The sequence below is a fragment of the Neodiprion lecontei genome, chromosome 2, assembly GCF_021901455.1.
Source record: "Neodiprion lecontei isolate iyNeoLeco1 chromosome 2, iyNeoLeco1.1, whole genome shotgun sequence".
Taxonomy (NCBI): Eukaryota; Metazoa; Arthropoda; class Insecta; order Hymenoptera; family Diprionidae; genus Neodiprion; species Neodiprion lecontei.
The window spans coordinates 25,941,605-25,957,594 of NC_060261.1; the positions used below are offsets into that span (position 1 = coordinate 25,941,605).

The window sequence follows — 15,990 nt, forward strand, 5'->3', positions numbered from 1 at the left end:
GGCTCAGAGGAAAAATATAACGCGGATGTGTAGCGTTAGTGAAGATGGGATGTAGTGTCGTCGGTGTGATGACGCGTTGCCGTAATCTTTAAGTAAACATTGGGTACAAACGAACGTTTTTCCAAAGATGCCAATTTATTGTGACGTCAAATTATGTTACAATAACAAATATATCAAAAATCAAAGCATAAATAATGAAGAACAAGTGACGTTTTTCGCGTTACCAAAAACAGAGCAACTGTAAGTAAACCCGAATATATAACCTCACTTTCACGGGAATGTTGTGGGTCCCCACATATCTTCGTATATTATGAAAACAAATGTACACCATAATTTTTCATAATACAGGCGCAAAAAATGGCTTGAGTTCATCCAAGTCAAGAATCCGAACCGGCGAGATTTTCGTGTATGTAACAAACACTCTGAGCCAAAGTATATCTGGAAAAATATTCACGATGTTTACTAACGCGTGATGCAGTTCCAACATTGAATGGACCTGTTGACGGTAATTATCGCTAAGAACAGCTGCATGCAGAGTCTAAGGATCTGCAAATTTCGGCTCAAACAAGCTGTATTGCGATAACAGGTAAAACAAATCAGTATCATTGGCTCTTGCAAACAAATGCAAGCAATTGTTTTTGCATTTACATTAAAATTTTACTTATATTGAAAAATTAAATTCCAGGCCAACCACACGTCAGTGGAATTTTATTGGATGATGTCGTACTCTTAAAAGAAGGACCTTCGACTACGCCGTATAAAGAAAACAAGAACGCAGATATTTGTGGTAAGACTGTAAAAACGTATTGATAGGAAAATTAGCGCATGAATTTGTACAAACATTTAATTTAATAAATTGGAAGTTCACTCAGAATTCAAGAGCAGGCATTTTCTGCAAATTGTACAGTTAGTTAAAATTGACATTTACTTTATATTTATATTTACTATTTCCAAAGTATACACAATTAATATTCGAAATAAACGTTCACTATACATATAAATAACCAAATCTGAACTTCCGAGTTATACAATTACTAAGTTTTGTACAAAACTTGAAAATGAATTGAAATAAAATATACAAAATCACCAACATTTATGGTTCTATATGATAAAGGCAATGAATTGACCCTTTCAGTTCTTTATATAAGCCTTTTGTCATATGTTAGCATATTCATTTATATTCTCAAATTGTCTAGGTCGATATAGGTACGCCAGTTAAAAGATCTACAGATGTTTACACAAGAGACACATTTTATGTAACCGTTATTTACGATACAGTATTATGTACCGATATAGATTTTTATTAAGGTTTGACATCATTGTTTACGTTTTTTAAGTATAAGTACTTTTTTTGATATTACGTAATGAAGATTAACTATCTAAATATATAATTTCGATACAATTTGTTTGATTTGTTGCCATTTATTTTATTTATTTTGTCTTACACTAAATTCACACTACATTCATAGAAGAAATGTGTATGTACGATGCTTACTTTATGTTTCTGTGTCTACGCAAACATATTTATAGGTTACCAGATTTGGAGGAAAATTTGAGATGGTTCTATAATAACAGCGTTGACTGCAGAATTCATTGCAAAAAGTTTATTATGAGAAGTTTTGAGAAAACTTCAGTCAACGATAATACACGTACATTCTGAATATGTCTACATTCCCCGGTTTAAAGGGAGCGCCAAAATCGTAGTGAGGGTACTTTACTTTTCCTCTGAGCCGCCAGAGCGTGCTGAAAATCGAGGTACGCTTTTATACATTGGATCTTATGGACCCTTCCACTCTATCCCATACACTTTGGGGTAGGGATGAAAATGTGCCACCGAAATTATATTTGCTGTTGCGTTTTAAAAAAAAAGATGGTTAAACCATGTGCAGTACCGCGGTGTGGAAAAAATTTCGAAATTGGTTAACCAATAAAAACAACACCATTTCTTTAAACAACATACGTTTATTTCATTTATTACCTTCGTAGATTTATTATTCGTACATACACATGAAATTTATATTATTTTCTTTCCTTAAAATGAACGAAATTGATATAGATAATTTGTTTACATTTTTTTCTAATATTTAAGTTATAGCCCCGCTTGGGGTTTAATCAAACTTGGTGGTTTATTCGGTTAGGTCACCGCCTGAATTAATTCAAACGCAAGCAATACAAGTATCCCATAACTTAATAAGTAAACCATAAATTTTAATAATGACGGCTGAAAATAGGAAACGGAGATGATACTCTTTGCCTCTAGTCTCCATACATATATCATCCATAATAATTATATCAAACTAATATTTATATTAACTACTTTCATTCATAACGATTCATTACTTGCAATAACAATAATAATATTATTATTAGGTCGGCGCTGCATTGCGCACGCGTTGATCATCCATCCCTCGATCACAATGCCGGCCTGGCGGCCACAAAGTGAGATAAATAACCGGCCGTGAAATGAACCACCCTCACTACCTTCGTTGCCAGACCTGTATGTAAGACCGTGGTCAGAGGTCTACTACTAGCGCTACGTAGAGGAAATAAAAAACGGGGACAAGACGCGTACAATTTTTGGAGTTTACTCCTTGAGAAACGATTTGAGTTATAGGGCCCAGTACGGAAATTATATGAGGAGTAAAATCAAGTGTAACACGAAAACTTGAGGCGTTATAGAAAGAGACAAACATATATATTGAACGTGCAAAAGAATGAGATGGAATACATTACACAGCGTATCCTATACTCGGGGTCTCCTCTTTGTGCGGTGCTTAGTAGTCTCACTGTATAGTTCACTACCTCTGGTCTGACAGTTGAATGTGTGCGTATGTTTGTATGTGTGTGTTGTGTGCCTGCGTATGAATTTATAAGACGTGACGTTTTCACCTCAAAATATTTGAAAATATGGAAGAAATTGATTAAGATGATAGTGAAGAAGAATCCGAAAAACACATGGATGTGGTTAATTGGGAAGCTTATCGTTTACATTTATGAATAATATACATTTCAAATACGAACAACTAGATCTTTTATTTAGTGTTTGTATTATTTTTGATTAATTGATTTAATATATTTTATATTTATATATTATTTTCATTACTTATATTAACCCTTAGTGGCACACATTATTCCTTACTTACTATCGACTTGAATTTTGTACTCGAGGGTTTTTGGTGTCGCTGATTACGAATCCGCACTGAAAAGTTGGAAACTCAAGATGGCGGATCCAATATGGTGGACCAAAACGCAAAAAGTCGTTTGACAAGAGCGAAAGTTAGTACTCGGGGGTTTTCAGGGTCGCTGATTACGAATCCGCACTCAAAAGTTAGAAATTCAAGATGGCGGATCCAATATGGCGGACAGAAAATGTAAAAAGTCGTTTGACGGGAACGAAAGTTGGTACTCAAGGATTTTTGCGGTCACTTATTACGAATATGCACTCAAAATTTGGAAATTTTTGAAGTAATATAAATATGCCGAACAATCACAGATATATGTTTGTTTCTCTTATCATTTTGGAAGATGCGTTCATTTACCTTCTTTTTCTATTCGATATATATCATAATTATCGTTCGTAAGGAGTAAACTCCAGTCGTGCGTCGGAGCTGACACACACACTTTTTTTAGTATACGAGCAGTGGTGAGTGTCAGGGGGCTGGTCAGAACTAACATCTATTTTTCTCTCCTGTCTTAGCTATCGCCGTCTATCAACAGCATGTGCCACTTCGTAATAATATTGAAAATCGATAAGCTCTGTACCACGGTCTTATAGACAGGTCTGGGCACTCCAAGCCCCTTTCTATGTAACGCAGCGTGACCGTCTTGAAGTCTGTGTTTCTCAATTTGTGCACCAAAGACCGGAGCGCTGCAATCTCCGAGGTCGGTGTATGCATTCTGAGTAGGCCTCTCCCTCACTAGCGCTAGCGGCGAAAATCACAACATTGGCATCATTTTCGAGCACGGTTTTACAGCCGGAATGCCCAGACCTGTCTATAAGACCGTGCTCTGTACCGACCGTGATGTTCATTAACCATGGGCTATAATAATAGTATGAAAATCGGAAAACCGTAGAACTCACTAACTCGAACTCACTTGATGTCAGTGTTCCCAACCGTAACATAATTAGAGTACATGTCACATGTACATTTCACTGCTGGCACTATGTAACATTGGATCCGTCCTATAACCCGTAAACGTACTATAATTTCACTTTCACTGCATCACATGTGAATTTTTCCTCGTTTCTTTCGGATGTTTAGCTTTAATATTTTTTTTTTCGCCCCGATTCCCCATATTTTCCGTTAGACCCGCGGTTCGACCATCGGTGCGTTTCACTAAAGGACCACTAGGCGGTGAATGCGAGCGTACGTTCAGCGCGGTAATTTTGATCAAGACGAAAACTCGTAACAAGTTGATAACCCCGACGGTTAATGGGTTACTTCTAGCTGGCCAAAGAGTGAAAAAAAAATTGTGTCACATTTGAACCTCTGGCCGACGAATACAAACGAATGAACAAAAACACCCTTTATCCGCGGTCGATTCCAAAAGCCACTGCAACGGCAAGCAATACAAACGTCGACGAATCGGAACTATCCGAAGATAATTTTAGGATCCCAGAATAATATAAAGTATTTTCGTTGAAAAAAAGACGTTATTTTAATAAAAAGTTGAATTTGAGTGTTTACAGTCCTTTTTGTTTCTTTTCAATCAATGAGTTTTACGTTTTTTAGGTTTTCCGAAAAGTACTAGAATTTTCTTATGCGTACGATAATGCTACGGCCCTGGCCACATAATTCTGATCGACGGGGTTGGGAACGCTGCTTGATGTTCAGAATCCAGCCCCAGGTCTGGAAACTCCCGTCGTGTGGGTAGTTCGCTTATGGATGCCAGACGTGTAGTTCATGTATTGCCCACTGTGATCGCTGCGACCTAAGCTCCGGCGCGATAACGATGGGTGGGGGAAGTGAGGTAGAGGCAGCGCTAGCTTTTCAATCTCTGTCACCGCAATGTATATTTCTCGTTTTTGATATTATTGTAGACTATTATAACACGCAGTAAAACGCAAATGCTTAGTTTACGAAACCTCTGACCATTCCAACTTTATGACACCTGGAATTGCGTGTTTCCATTTCTCGCGCAAAACATTGTCATTAGGCACCCGGAAGAACGACACCTTTGCATTATCGGCTTTGCGGCCGGTAGTGCAATGAGGAACCGCGCACCGTCTTGGCATTTTCGCCAATTTTTCAAAAATGTATTGTTTCTTTTTACTTAATTCTATTTTTAAGCACAACAAAAGCAAGACACAACGTATGAGAGCACAACAGAGCACAATATACGACATGGCGATTTTGAGGTTAAGTTTGAGAATACGCAGTAGCTGGATAGATCGCAGAGACGAGTAGTGACGGGATTACGATCTACTCCAGTGCTTCCATAGGCGTTCTACCCCAGCCCCCTGACACAGGCTGCTAAAAGTGGTTCACAAAATGTCCCTTGATTCTGCCGCCAATCTCCACCACTAGGGGCGCTAGTAGTTGTCTGACAAGCTTGCGTGCGGTCAGCGAGGGCAGCGAGCGTGTCAGAAGTCTACTAGCGTCACGTAGATGAACTAAAAAACGAGGACAAAACGCATAGGCCCGTATTCATAGTCAGTTCTTAAATTTAAGCACGGTTTTAAGTCCTCGTTTACCATGACTTGAGATAGGACTTCAGGGTCTGAAGACCGTGCTTAAATTTAAGAACTGACTATGAATACGGGCCATACAATTTTTTAGTATACGAGCAGTGGTGAGTGTAGGGGGTCCAGTTCGGGTATTTTCGAAGGTCACTCGACAATAGGTTGTGTGTGTGCGTGGGTTAGGTTCGGGTATTTCCGGATAGATTCAGGCAAGTTCGGGTAGGTTCGGGGATGTATGGTTATGTGTGTGTAGTTTGGGTTCGGGTATTTTCGGATAGGTTCGGCTAAGTTCGGGTAGGTTCGGGATTCTTGACACGGCAGGGGCGGCGGCGGCGGCGGCGATATCTTTATATAATATAGAACGATGTATGTTCATTGATCTATGCAAGGATACATATCAACATACATAAATGAATGAATAATTACATAAACTGAGGAGTTGAGAAAATCCCGTACAACAAATATTATGTATGCCTAAATTATGCAACGAAAATATAAGTGTCAATCAAATACATGAATCTGTATCGTTTATATTTACCTGACAATATCAATTTTTTTATAGGTGACAGTCGCATCTCGAAGATGCGATTTTTTACGTAACCAACTTTTAGCTGCAAATATTTTTAAAAAATTTTGAACTACTTCATTTTCAGTTCTAATCGTTTCAGGAATGTTCCTACGGAGAAATTTTTGTGCTTTGTAGAGCATTTTTTAAATCATGAATTGAAAAATTCACTGTCTCAAGTTTTGAAAATGACCGAAAATTTCTGAAATATTTTTCTCTTTGCTAGAAGCACGTTGAAGATATGTCGAAGGCCTATTTTAAGAGTTTTCCAAAAATTTGGAAGCGGTAATTGGGTTTTAATTAAGAAAAATTACGCAAGTTCTTGAATACATGTGAAAATGAATAATGAAAATGAATCTATCATGAGGTTCGTTACAAATTAACTGAAATGAAAATGAAAGTCTTGTGGGTTCATTTTATATTTTGATAAGCTGTTAACATTGTCGTTCAGTCCTACAACTTTTTGGAAATCTGACGAAACATAACTCAAAAAAAATTTTTACCTTTAGCATAATATTGACGTAAATATCAAACCATATTTTTCTTCTCAATTGTTTAAATGCTAAATAGTAATTATTGTCAATTCATAGTTTCTCAATGTGCTAAAAAGGACGGAAAAATCTGACTTCCACAGGACAAATATTGTAATGTTCAGAATGATATAAATAACATTATTGAAAAATCAACGGCTGTTTGTCAATGACTGATTTTCAAGGGAAATCGTCCGATAGCTTTCAGATTATTAGATCCTGTTTCCAACGCAACATTATCCACAAAGTCAATTTTTATCCTGTCGGCTGTACGTACTATCGTTATCAAAAGGTACTCATAGTTATAATCTGCTACATAGTTATACCTTGCACTGTTGCACATTTGTCTAATTTCGAGAGGTGAGAATTAACTACATTGTTACGTGTCCGAAAGGTGCAGTTGAAAAAGTTTAAGAAGCTGTTAAAAAAGAGACATGCGGTTTGTAGCCACCTGCAATAAAAAGAGTACCGAACACGGTAATCGAAAGTAGTATAGTAAGAAGGTAACCCGAGATTCCATTTGCACGAATGTAAAATTGAACATACAGATCACTTTGTCACAAACCATAATCATCCATATCATATAAAAATATTTTTTCGGAATATTTAGTGTTATAAGTCCGCGTAATAGATTTTTATTGTTGTTAAGTGAAAAATGCGTCAGCTCACAAAGTACAGGTACGTGGCTTTGGAATTTAATATACATGTATCAGAAAAAGTAGAAGCCGGTTGCAAAATTTTTCAGAAGCTTAGTCTTCTGCGTTCAACGATTCTTTGCTCAACTTTGAGAAAAATTACCAGTACTAACTATTACCAACGATATGTTTTGGTTTGCAGAACTATGCAAAAAATCTGAGAAACATCATATAATGAGAAACATCAGAAACGTGCGCTCCACGTATTACTCAAACCTCGACTTAAAGTAATGAAATTTAAACATTTCTAAAATCTCGAAAGACTTAAACTGCTTTCAGTCAATTATATTGACTTCGGTTGCTAACTTTATGGACCTCACACGACTTCAAATCCCCCGTCTGTCAATCAGGTCCTGAACGGTATCTTGCAAAAATGTAAGACGGGTCACACCATTCAGGCGCCGGGTTGCTGGTCGGTGCGTTGGACTCGGGTCCGGCTTCATCTGGACAAGGTTTTCGGCAGTTTCCCTTGTCTGTCGTGCAAATGCAGGTGTTTCTACCTACCACTGCCAACCCCCAGCTCTACTCTACTGTTAATTAAATGTATCGCAAATATAATTATAATAAATAAAGGATTATTATTATTATTAAAAAAACCGTCGATACAAATTTGATGTTTCTACTGACCAATGTACAATGTTTTGTAGAGTTCGGAATTTATAAATAAGGTTCGTGTGGATAAACATGATCGATACTCTTTGCCGCTGTTACTTCTGATCTCTAAGCAGGGTCAAAAATAATAGCACACCAGAAGCAGAATGAAGTACAATAACTTTATTTTCTTGGATCACCGCATATCATGGAAATATGTGATAATACTAGACTAACCACAAAACGATATGCAGTAAATAAATTGTAAATATCTCACGACATACGTGAGATATTTAGATTTTGGCAAAAAATGTTACGGCAAGCCCTGGTCTCCGCTATATTCTGTTCAGACGTGAGAAAAATATTGAAAAAATACGTTCTGGGAATGTAGTTTCGCTATGTGTGTTGTATAGGCGGTCGAAATAGACGTTTTCATCGCCTGATTAATTTGTACATGAAGTGATTTGACGTCACAAGTCTATCACTGCTTTATCAGTGCCAACGCCGGATTTAGTCGGAGGGCAACCTAATCATCCGAGGTACCAAGGCCAACGAGTGCCGCGCGCTAGCACAGCACCTTGACCTAGGAATCAATCAGGTAAGTAATAATAACGCCACCACATAACAAGAAAAAAAACTTGAAAATTCGGCGATCGCCGATCTAAAGTGTGTAGCTGATAATAATTGCTATTTATCTCTTTCATTTAAATTCACGATCGTGTGATTAGGGAAAAATCCTATAACCTCAGGATCCAAGATTTTTTCTGCGGTTCAAAGTTTTTAAGTTATTTAGCTGTCCTAGAAGTTTTGGGACACCCTGTATGAATTTAATTCAATACCACACGGATTATTTCATTTTTACAATTAATTTCATAAGATACCATAATTTTAGGCCCTGAATATAATAGGCGCCCTTTTCTTGGCCGAGAACACTGATTTTGTTCGCGCTTCGTGAGTAAAATGCTCGTTAATAATAAAAAATATAGGGTGCTGAAGAATATCTCGCCCGGGGCTCTCGGTTGACTGAGACGGCGCTGTTCGGTGCAGCTTTTATCTTGAACAAAACCTGTGTCTGTTTAGTAGTTCATATATGGGAATATACTACCGCAGCCGAAAAATGCCAATTCATAATCTCAGGCAGTAGGTATAATAATTTTCTGCAATGTTTCATGATATTGAGCAATATGACTACTCGACAAGCGTTCATAGAGGCTTATTGAAGTTATCGATATTTTTAAAGTGTTTGACGAGAGCTGTGCTGGATTTCTGATAGTCTGTTGATCATCTAAACCGAAGACGTTTCGTAATATTGAACGATGCGTGTGAAAAATTATCTGAAAACTTCCAAGTATACCCTGGTGAAAATTTTTACAGAAATTGAAACTTTTTTTATTATTTCGTACAAAATTGTAAATACGCATAGTTTTTCACAAAGAATTGTTAATCTTCTTTAAAAATTGTAGTGTCTTGTAGATTTTTTACTGAAAAAATACAAATTTACATGAAAATCTACAAGTTTTTATTAAAAACTATGCATATTTACAATTTTGTACGAAAATAATTTTGCACAAAATTGTACGGAATGTTCTAATTTCTCTAAAAATTTGAAGTAAATACTAGAAATCATTTTCCTCAGGATATATAGTCGGTGACAATTCACATACCCAATTTGTCAAAACATCTTTGAACCAGCAATTATTGAAAACTTTATGTGCAGGCCATTACATTTGATAGCCGAAAGTAACCGAAAATTAGGTAGTGTCGATTAGGTAACGTTTATAGATTTACACCACGTTGAGGATCGTAATTATGGTAATCCCCAAGTTTTTTAAATGATTTCTTGTAAATTGGAACTAAAAAATCTGTTTTGTAAAAATATTTTAAAACGGATGTCTGAGTGAAGAAATTCATTTTCAAATTCAAGTAGTTTCCTTTTCACTGGCAATATGAATAGCACAAAATAAATATAGTCCACTAATGATTGGAGTCGAGGCAGCAAATGTCTTTACGTTTAATATTGAAAATAATACCTACCTGTAACTATCCTGATTCTATGATATTTTAACCCGACAAAGTATAAAATGTGTCGGTATAAATCGACATGACTTTTCTGTTTGAGAAAAACTCGTAGCCTTCTAATTGAATTAGTGACGCAGCGATATTTTACACAATACAGTGCAGTCGACGGAATTGTTGTTATTATTATACAGTATCTACTGTTGTGGCCTATAAGAAGGGGATTCTGTATTATGAGCAGTGTGGCTGACGAGCAGTATACCTAGCTATAATATATAAAACGAGCGCAGTAACTCAGGCCAGTCGTAGAATTGTCATATGTTTAGTTGTACGGGTAAAAGGTGTTATTTTTAAATTTGCGATGGATCGGTGGGCAGGAAAAATCGCTCTTGTTACCGGAGCTAGTGCTGGAGTCGGCGCTGCCACGGTTGAGACTCTCGTTCGAGAGGGTCTTACTGTTGTCGGCATAGCCAGGCGAGTGGAGAAGATCGAAAAACTTGGTGAAAAGCTAAAGGACGCGAAAGGCAAGCTCTGGGCGAAAAAATGCGACGTCACCAAGGAAGAAGAGATCCTGGAAGTCGTCGAATGGATCAAGAAAACACTCGGAGGCATTGACATCCTCGTTAATAACGCTGGGATGGCTCATTTTGCATCAATTTCCGGTAAGCAGAACGCGGTTTTCATTACTGCAACTAGCTGAGACCATATTATGAAGCTATGCAGTCGTCTATGAACAAATTTTCGAATCATCTAAAAGCGAACTGTCTCATTTTTTGATACAATTAAAGAGACTTGTGTTTCGTGATTTCAATCATTAGTTATTTTTGGTGAGAAAATCGGAGTTAAATTTTTGAAAGTTATTTTTAATTAAATATTTCCACCCGTTATTGGCCGTTCTTGAAGAAATTGGAATTTTTAAGGAGCTTGTGCAATTCCCTATGTATTGCGAAAACATCATCCGACTACACTGACAAGGAAAGGTATTAATTAATTCTCGAGAAATTATATCAATTTATTAAGCTTAATTACTCGGAAACGGCTTCTCTGACAAAAATCTATAATCAGACCTTTTGTGTAGGGAATTTAATTTTATAAAGGGATAAGTGAACATAAATTTTTGCACTTCAATATTTCGACAGTTCTGACGTAAAACATCAAATTATTACTAAAAATCAAAAATAGCGATGATAGACCTCTCAAAGTTAATATTAAGGGCTTAAAATTTCATGAAATTTTTTTTTGCCATACTGAATGATATTCTCAACATATTTTTCAAAAAAAAAAATAGTCAATTTTTTTGGCCCAGTCTAGGTATCAAGCCCCCCCGATTTCGTTCATTTTAGAATATGCTATTCTTCATCGTAGAAAAAAATAGGGGATACATGTTTTTGCGTTTTTCGAAATAATATCACACAGAAGGTGAATTACCCCCATACACGCGCAACCCAAAACCCATCAAATTGGTACTATTTTGCTTCAGTTCATCTTATTTAATATTACAAAGCTCTTTTTAAGCAACAATTAAGGTACTTATTTGTTCAGATAACATTTGGCTGCATTAATGACAAAAACTATCCTCCCAAATTTCCGACCGCCTTCTGGCAGAGTTGATTTGGCAGTCGTGGAATCTTGTGCCGCCCGGTATTTCAAGGATTTGTGAGATCACTGGAATCGATTCTGACTTTGAAATTTTATATTCATCACATAATGGATAACACGAAAATACAGCAATGTGATATTGTTAGCTTTATGAACCGAATACAATTAATGAGGTAGACAGGGGCGTATTTTATTTCATTTTGCACGAAAAACTCAAAATCACGTGTCACGATCTATTATCTGTTCTTTCAAATGCAAATAATTGAATTAAAAAACATGCAATAGTTTTTTAGTTATAAATAATTCGTAATTTAAAACTTTTATGATTTTTTACCATTTAACCCTTTCGTAATCGGACAGAATGCATTTTTCATTATTTGCCCTAAGAATTATCCTCCAATTGGTTTCATTCAAATATCTCAACATTTTCATGAGAAACTGGAAAACGACCACCGGGGATGTCCAACTTTGGGGGTTGATTTCACTCCTTTAAGCCGATTTTCCGCCGATAAAAAAATTTTAACTGTAAAAATAGTTATTTTGTTCATTCTGTATAGTTCATTCGACCATTCTGCACAGTCAAGTTGACTATTTGAGGCGTTCAAAAACATTGTTAATATCGACATAGTTGATCCAGCTATACGTTTCATTAAAATAATACCTAGAATTATGAGTTCGACCGGACTTGAGGACTCTGGCGAAAATAATTTATACGTCAAACTACGAAAAATTGGCGGTCGCAGAAAATCTTAAAAGATTGTAGATAATCGTGAAAAATCGATGAACAAATTTCTATGAACAATTATGAAAATTGCATGTTGAAAGTAGATTTAATTTTTTTCGTAGAATTTCGTAGAAAACCATGTAAATTAACGAACAATTATGAATATTTATGACTTTCTACGAGAAGTAATGAAAATTCCATATTGGAAGTAGATTTAATTTTATTCGCAGAATTTCGTAGAAAACTACGAGTCTTAACGAAAAATTATGAATGCCTACAACTTTTTATGAAAGATGATTTCATTTTCGGACCAAAACATTACAAAGTTATCTGCGTAGAACCGCGTTGCAGTTTATAGAAAAATACTTTCTATTAATAATTATGAAAATTCACAATTTTCTGTGAAAACTAATTACAATTTCGGACCCAAGCCATCCGCTAGATGTCGCATCTCTCTCACAAGGAAAACTTGTTGCAGACAAGTTAAGTACCGAGCAAAATTTTGGTGTATTTCTGAAGATTGATCTTCTTATCTTTTGAGTACGATCTAGAAGGATTTAGAGAATCTGTCGTATATTTTTGATATCATCTTCTCTCAATTAGGTGAGTCTATTGATAAAAAAACTTAGCTAAAGATACAATAATCTATCAGAAATGATGAACTTTCACAGAAATTATGACCATGCACAGAATTATAGAGAAGTAAAAAAACTGCGATAAATTACGTAAAAGTCTGATACTCTTTGGAAAATTCCACGATGAAACTACGAAATTGTTCGAAATGAAGTAGAAAATCGTAGAAAAGTTTCGTAGTTTGGCGTAAAAAAATTTAACCAGGGGAAAGATGCTCCAAGTGCACTTGTACCACTTTCGCATCACGCGATTGGAACTTTTCCAGCTACCTGCAGCTACAATGATGCGCACAAGATGGCCCAAACGGACTTTAACTAGCACAAACGATTGTTTCACTGAAACAGGGCAGTTTCAAGTGTATGAAATCATGCTTAGTTCAAATTTATTAAATTTGGAACTTTTACCCTTTTTGCACAAGCCCTGTCAAATATGAGTTCAAAAATGGCATACTCGATATTCGGATGATTTGCAATTTCTATCTATCGAGGTCTGCATTCTATCATATGGTTCAAGTCAGCTGTTGTTAATTAACTGGCCCTGACTTACTAAGGCACAGTATTATTTTTGAACCCAATATCAAATCACCTTACAGATGGAGATACGGAGGGATTTCGGCGGATTTTGAACGTCAATGTCCTGGCAGTCGCTATCTTCACCAGGGAAGCTGTACGCTCCATGAAGGCGCGTCAAGTTGACGGTCACATAATCAACATCAATAGGTTGGTTTACTTTGTTCTCTGACACTTTGAGGTGAGACTTGGTTGTCCTTGGTTACCTTCTGGTTGACGATAAGTCGTTGACATTTTTTTGCAGTGTTTTGGGTCATGGGGTTCCTGAAGTAAGCGACAAGTACAGTCTATACCCAAGTAGCAAATACGCGGTAACAGCAATGACGGAGGTCACGAGGAAAGAGTTGATCAAAGCCAACGCCAAAATCAAAATAACGGTAAGTGGGTAGAAGATGTACACAAAGAAGATTATGAAATATCTCAAAATCACTGAAACCTCGTCCAATCTTGTTAAAGCTTTGAAATCCTTCAGAATCATTTAAATCTTTCTAAAATCTCCAGCATCTTGTAAAATCGTTTGGAATTCAGTAAAACTTCGAGATCTCCGAAATTTTTGAGATTACACGGACTTGCTGAAATCCCTGAAACCTTAATTCTGCAATTAATTGAAATCGAACCCTGGCGAAAATAATTTCTACATCAAACTACGAAAAATTACCGACTGTAGAAAATCGTAGAAAATAGTAGGAAATCTTAAAAAAGTGTAGAAGGTTGTAGATAATCGTGAAAAATAGTAGTATTTTTCATTAAAAAAATACAAATTTTCACGAAAAATTATTGAAAATGACATATTGGAAGTAGATTTAATTTTCTTCTTAGAATCTCGTAGAAAACTGCGCGGATTAATGAACAATTATGAATGTTTACGACTTCTTATGAAAGATAATTTCAATTTCGGATTCAAACATTAGGAATTTTTGCCTTCGTAGAACCTCGTAGAAATTCATCGAAAAGTACAAACTCCACAAAAAGTTACGAATTTTCACGAAAAACTATGAATATGTATAATTTTCTATGAAAACTAATTACAATTTTGGATCCAAACCATCCGCTAGATGTTGCACGTCTCTAACAAGGAAAACTTATTACAGACAAGATTACTGAGCAGAATTTGGATCTATATCCGAAGACTGATCGTGTCATGTTATAAGTACGATCTAGACGGATTTAAAGAATCTGTTGTATATTTTTGAACTCATCTTATCTCAATTAGGCAAGTATGAGGGGAAAAAACTTAGCTAAAAATACAATGATCCACGAAAAATTATGAACTTTCGCAGGAATTATGACCATAGGATTACAGAGACGTGTAAAAAAACTACGATAAATTACGCAAACGTACAATAATCTACAGAAAACTACGGTTCTGTACGAATATCAAGACCAAAAAGTTAAGTAAATTACGCCAATACGATAACCAATAAAAATTAGAATTTTTCACGAAAATCTACAATAATGTACAAAAAATATATCCATTTCTACGACAAATGAACTCAACGGGTTAGAGCAAATTACAAAAATCTACGAACATCTATGAAAAAGTATAATATTTTGCGGAAAAATTCTGTGCCAAAACTATGCACGTCACCGAATTACTCTAGTTAATCGTGGAAATTTTTGTAGAAAAATCGTGAAATGAAATTCGTAGTTTGACGTGGAAATTATTTCCACCAGGGAAATCTATTTAATCCCATAAAGGTCCTAAAACCCATTAAAATCTTTTATAGAGCATCAGTCCTGGTCTTATCAAGACAGAATTTTTGGCTGTTGCCACCACCGAGGCAGTGGCTGAGGCGGTTTACAGTCAACGACCTACATTGGATCCAGAAGATGTAGCTAACGCCATCGTCTATGCATTAGGCACTCCACCGCATCTCCAAGTATGTACCGATAATAAGATTGCTAATTATTTTCGACTTGCCACTTTCTCAGTTTTCTTATGAAGTATTGTTTCAATGTCTCCATTGCAGTCCATATATATACATAATTATATCCACACTCAAAGCTCTCATCTCTTAGGTATGTGAGCTGATATTACGCCCAGTTGGCGCATCATGAACGAATTTCCGGTGGTTATGAAACTGGAGCTGTGACCGCAGGATACTCGTACGGCATGATCGAATCCATTCGTTCCAACTTATAATTTTAACTCGAATCGACGGTCATCATGCGAGCTTATTATGCGAATACGCGGGTAAATCTAGAAACTTGCAAGTCATTGAATACACCCATATAAATATATGTATTGTATGGATTTTGTATTAATAAAAATTTTCGAGAAAGGAAAAAACACAAGCGGATAAATTAGGCCAACTAATTCATTTGCTCATTAATGATATCAAAGATATGAATTCTTATCATTGTCGATGAAAATGGACGAGTAAC

At 36.1% G+C, this 15,990-nt stretch overlaps 1 protein-coding gene and 1 long non-coding RNA gene across 2 annotated transcripts; both read left to right on the forward strand.

The window, feature by feature from the left end:
• The first annotated feature begins 43 nt into the window (after positions 1-43).
• Positions 44-1,402, forward strand: LOC107218912. Its single transcript, XR_001525578.2, has 3 exons — positions 44-240; positions 349-586; positions 686-1,402. It is a non-coding gene; the product is annotated as an uncharacterized LOC107218912 (long non-coding RNA).
• An 8,921-nt stretch (positions 1,403-10,323) lies between these two features.
• LOC107218911 (farnesol dehydrogenase) lies at positions 10,324-15,895 on the forward strand. Its single transcript, XM_015656952.2, has 5 exons — positions 10,324-10,742; positions 13,629-13,755; positions 13,850-13,982; positions 15,333-15,485; positions 15,625-15,895. Exons 1-5 carry the CDS (start codon positions 10,442-10,444, stop codon positions 15,661-15,663), a joined length of 753 nt encoding a protein of 250 aa, XP_015512438.1. The 5' UTR covers positions 10,324-10,441; the 3' UTR covers positions 15,664-15,895.
• Positions 15,896-15,990: the final 95 nt, after the last annotated feature.

Coding starts and splice junctions, on each gene's coding strand:
- LOC107218911 (XM_015656952.2), top strand. CDS start 10,442: ATGGATCGGTGGGCAGGAAAAATCGCTCTTGTTACCGGAGCTAGTGCT. Junction 13,983..15,332: donor ACGCCAAAATCAAAATAACG/GTAAGTGGGTAG, acceptor AATCTTTTATAG/AGCATCAGTCCTGGTCTTAT. Junction 15,486..15,624: donor GCACTCCACCGCATCTCCAA/GTATGTACCGAT, acceptor CTCATCTCTTAG/GTATGTGAGCTGATATTACG.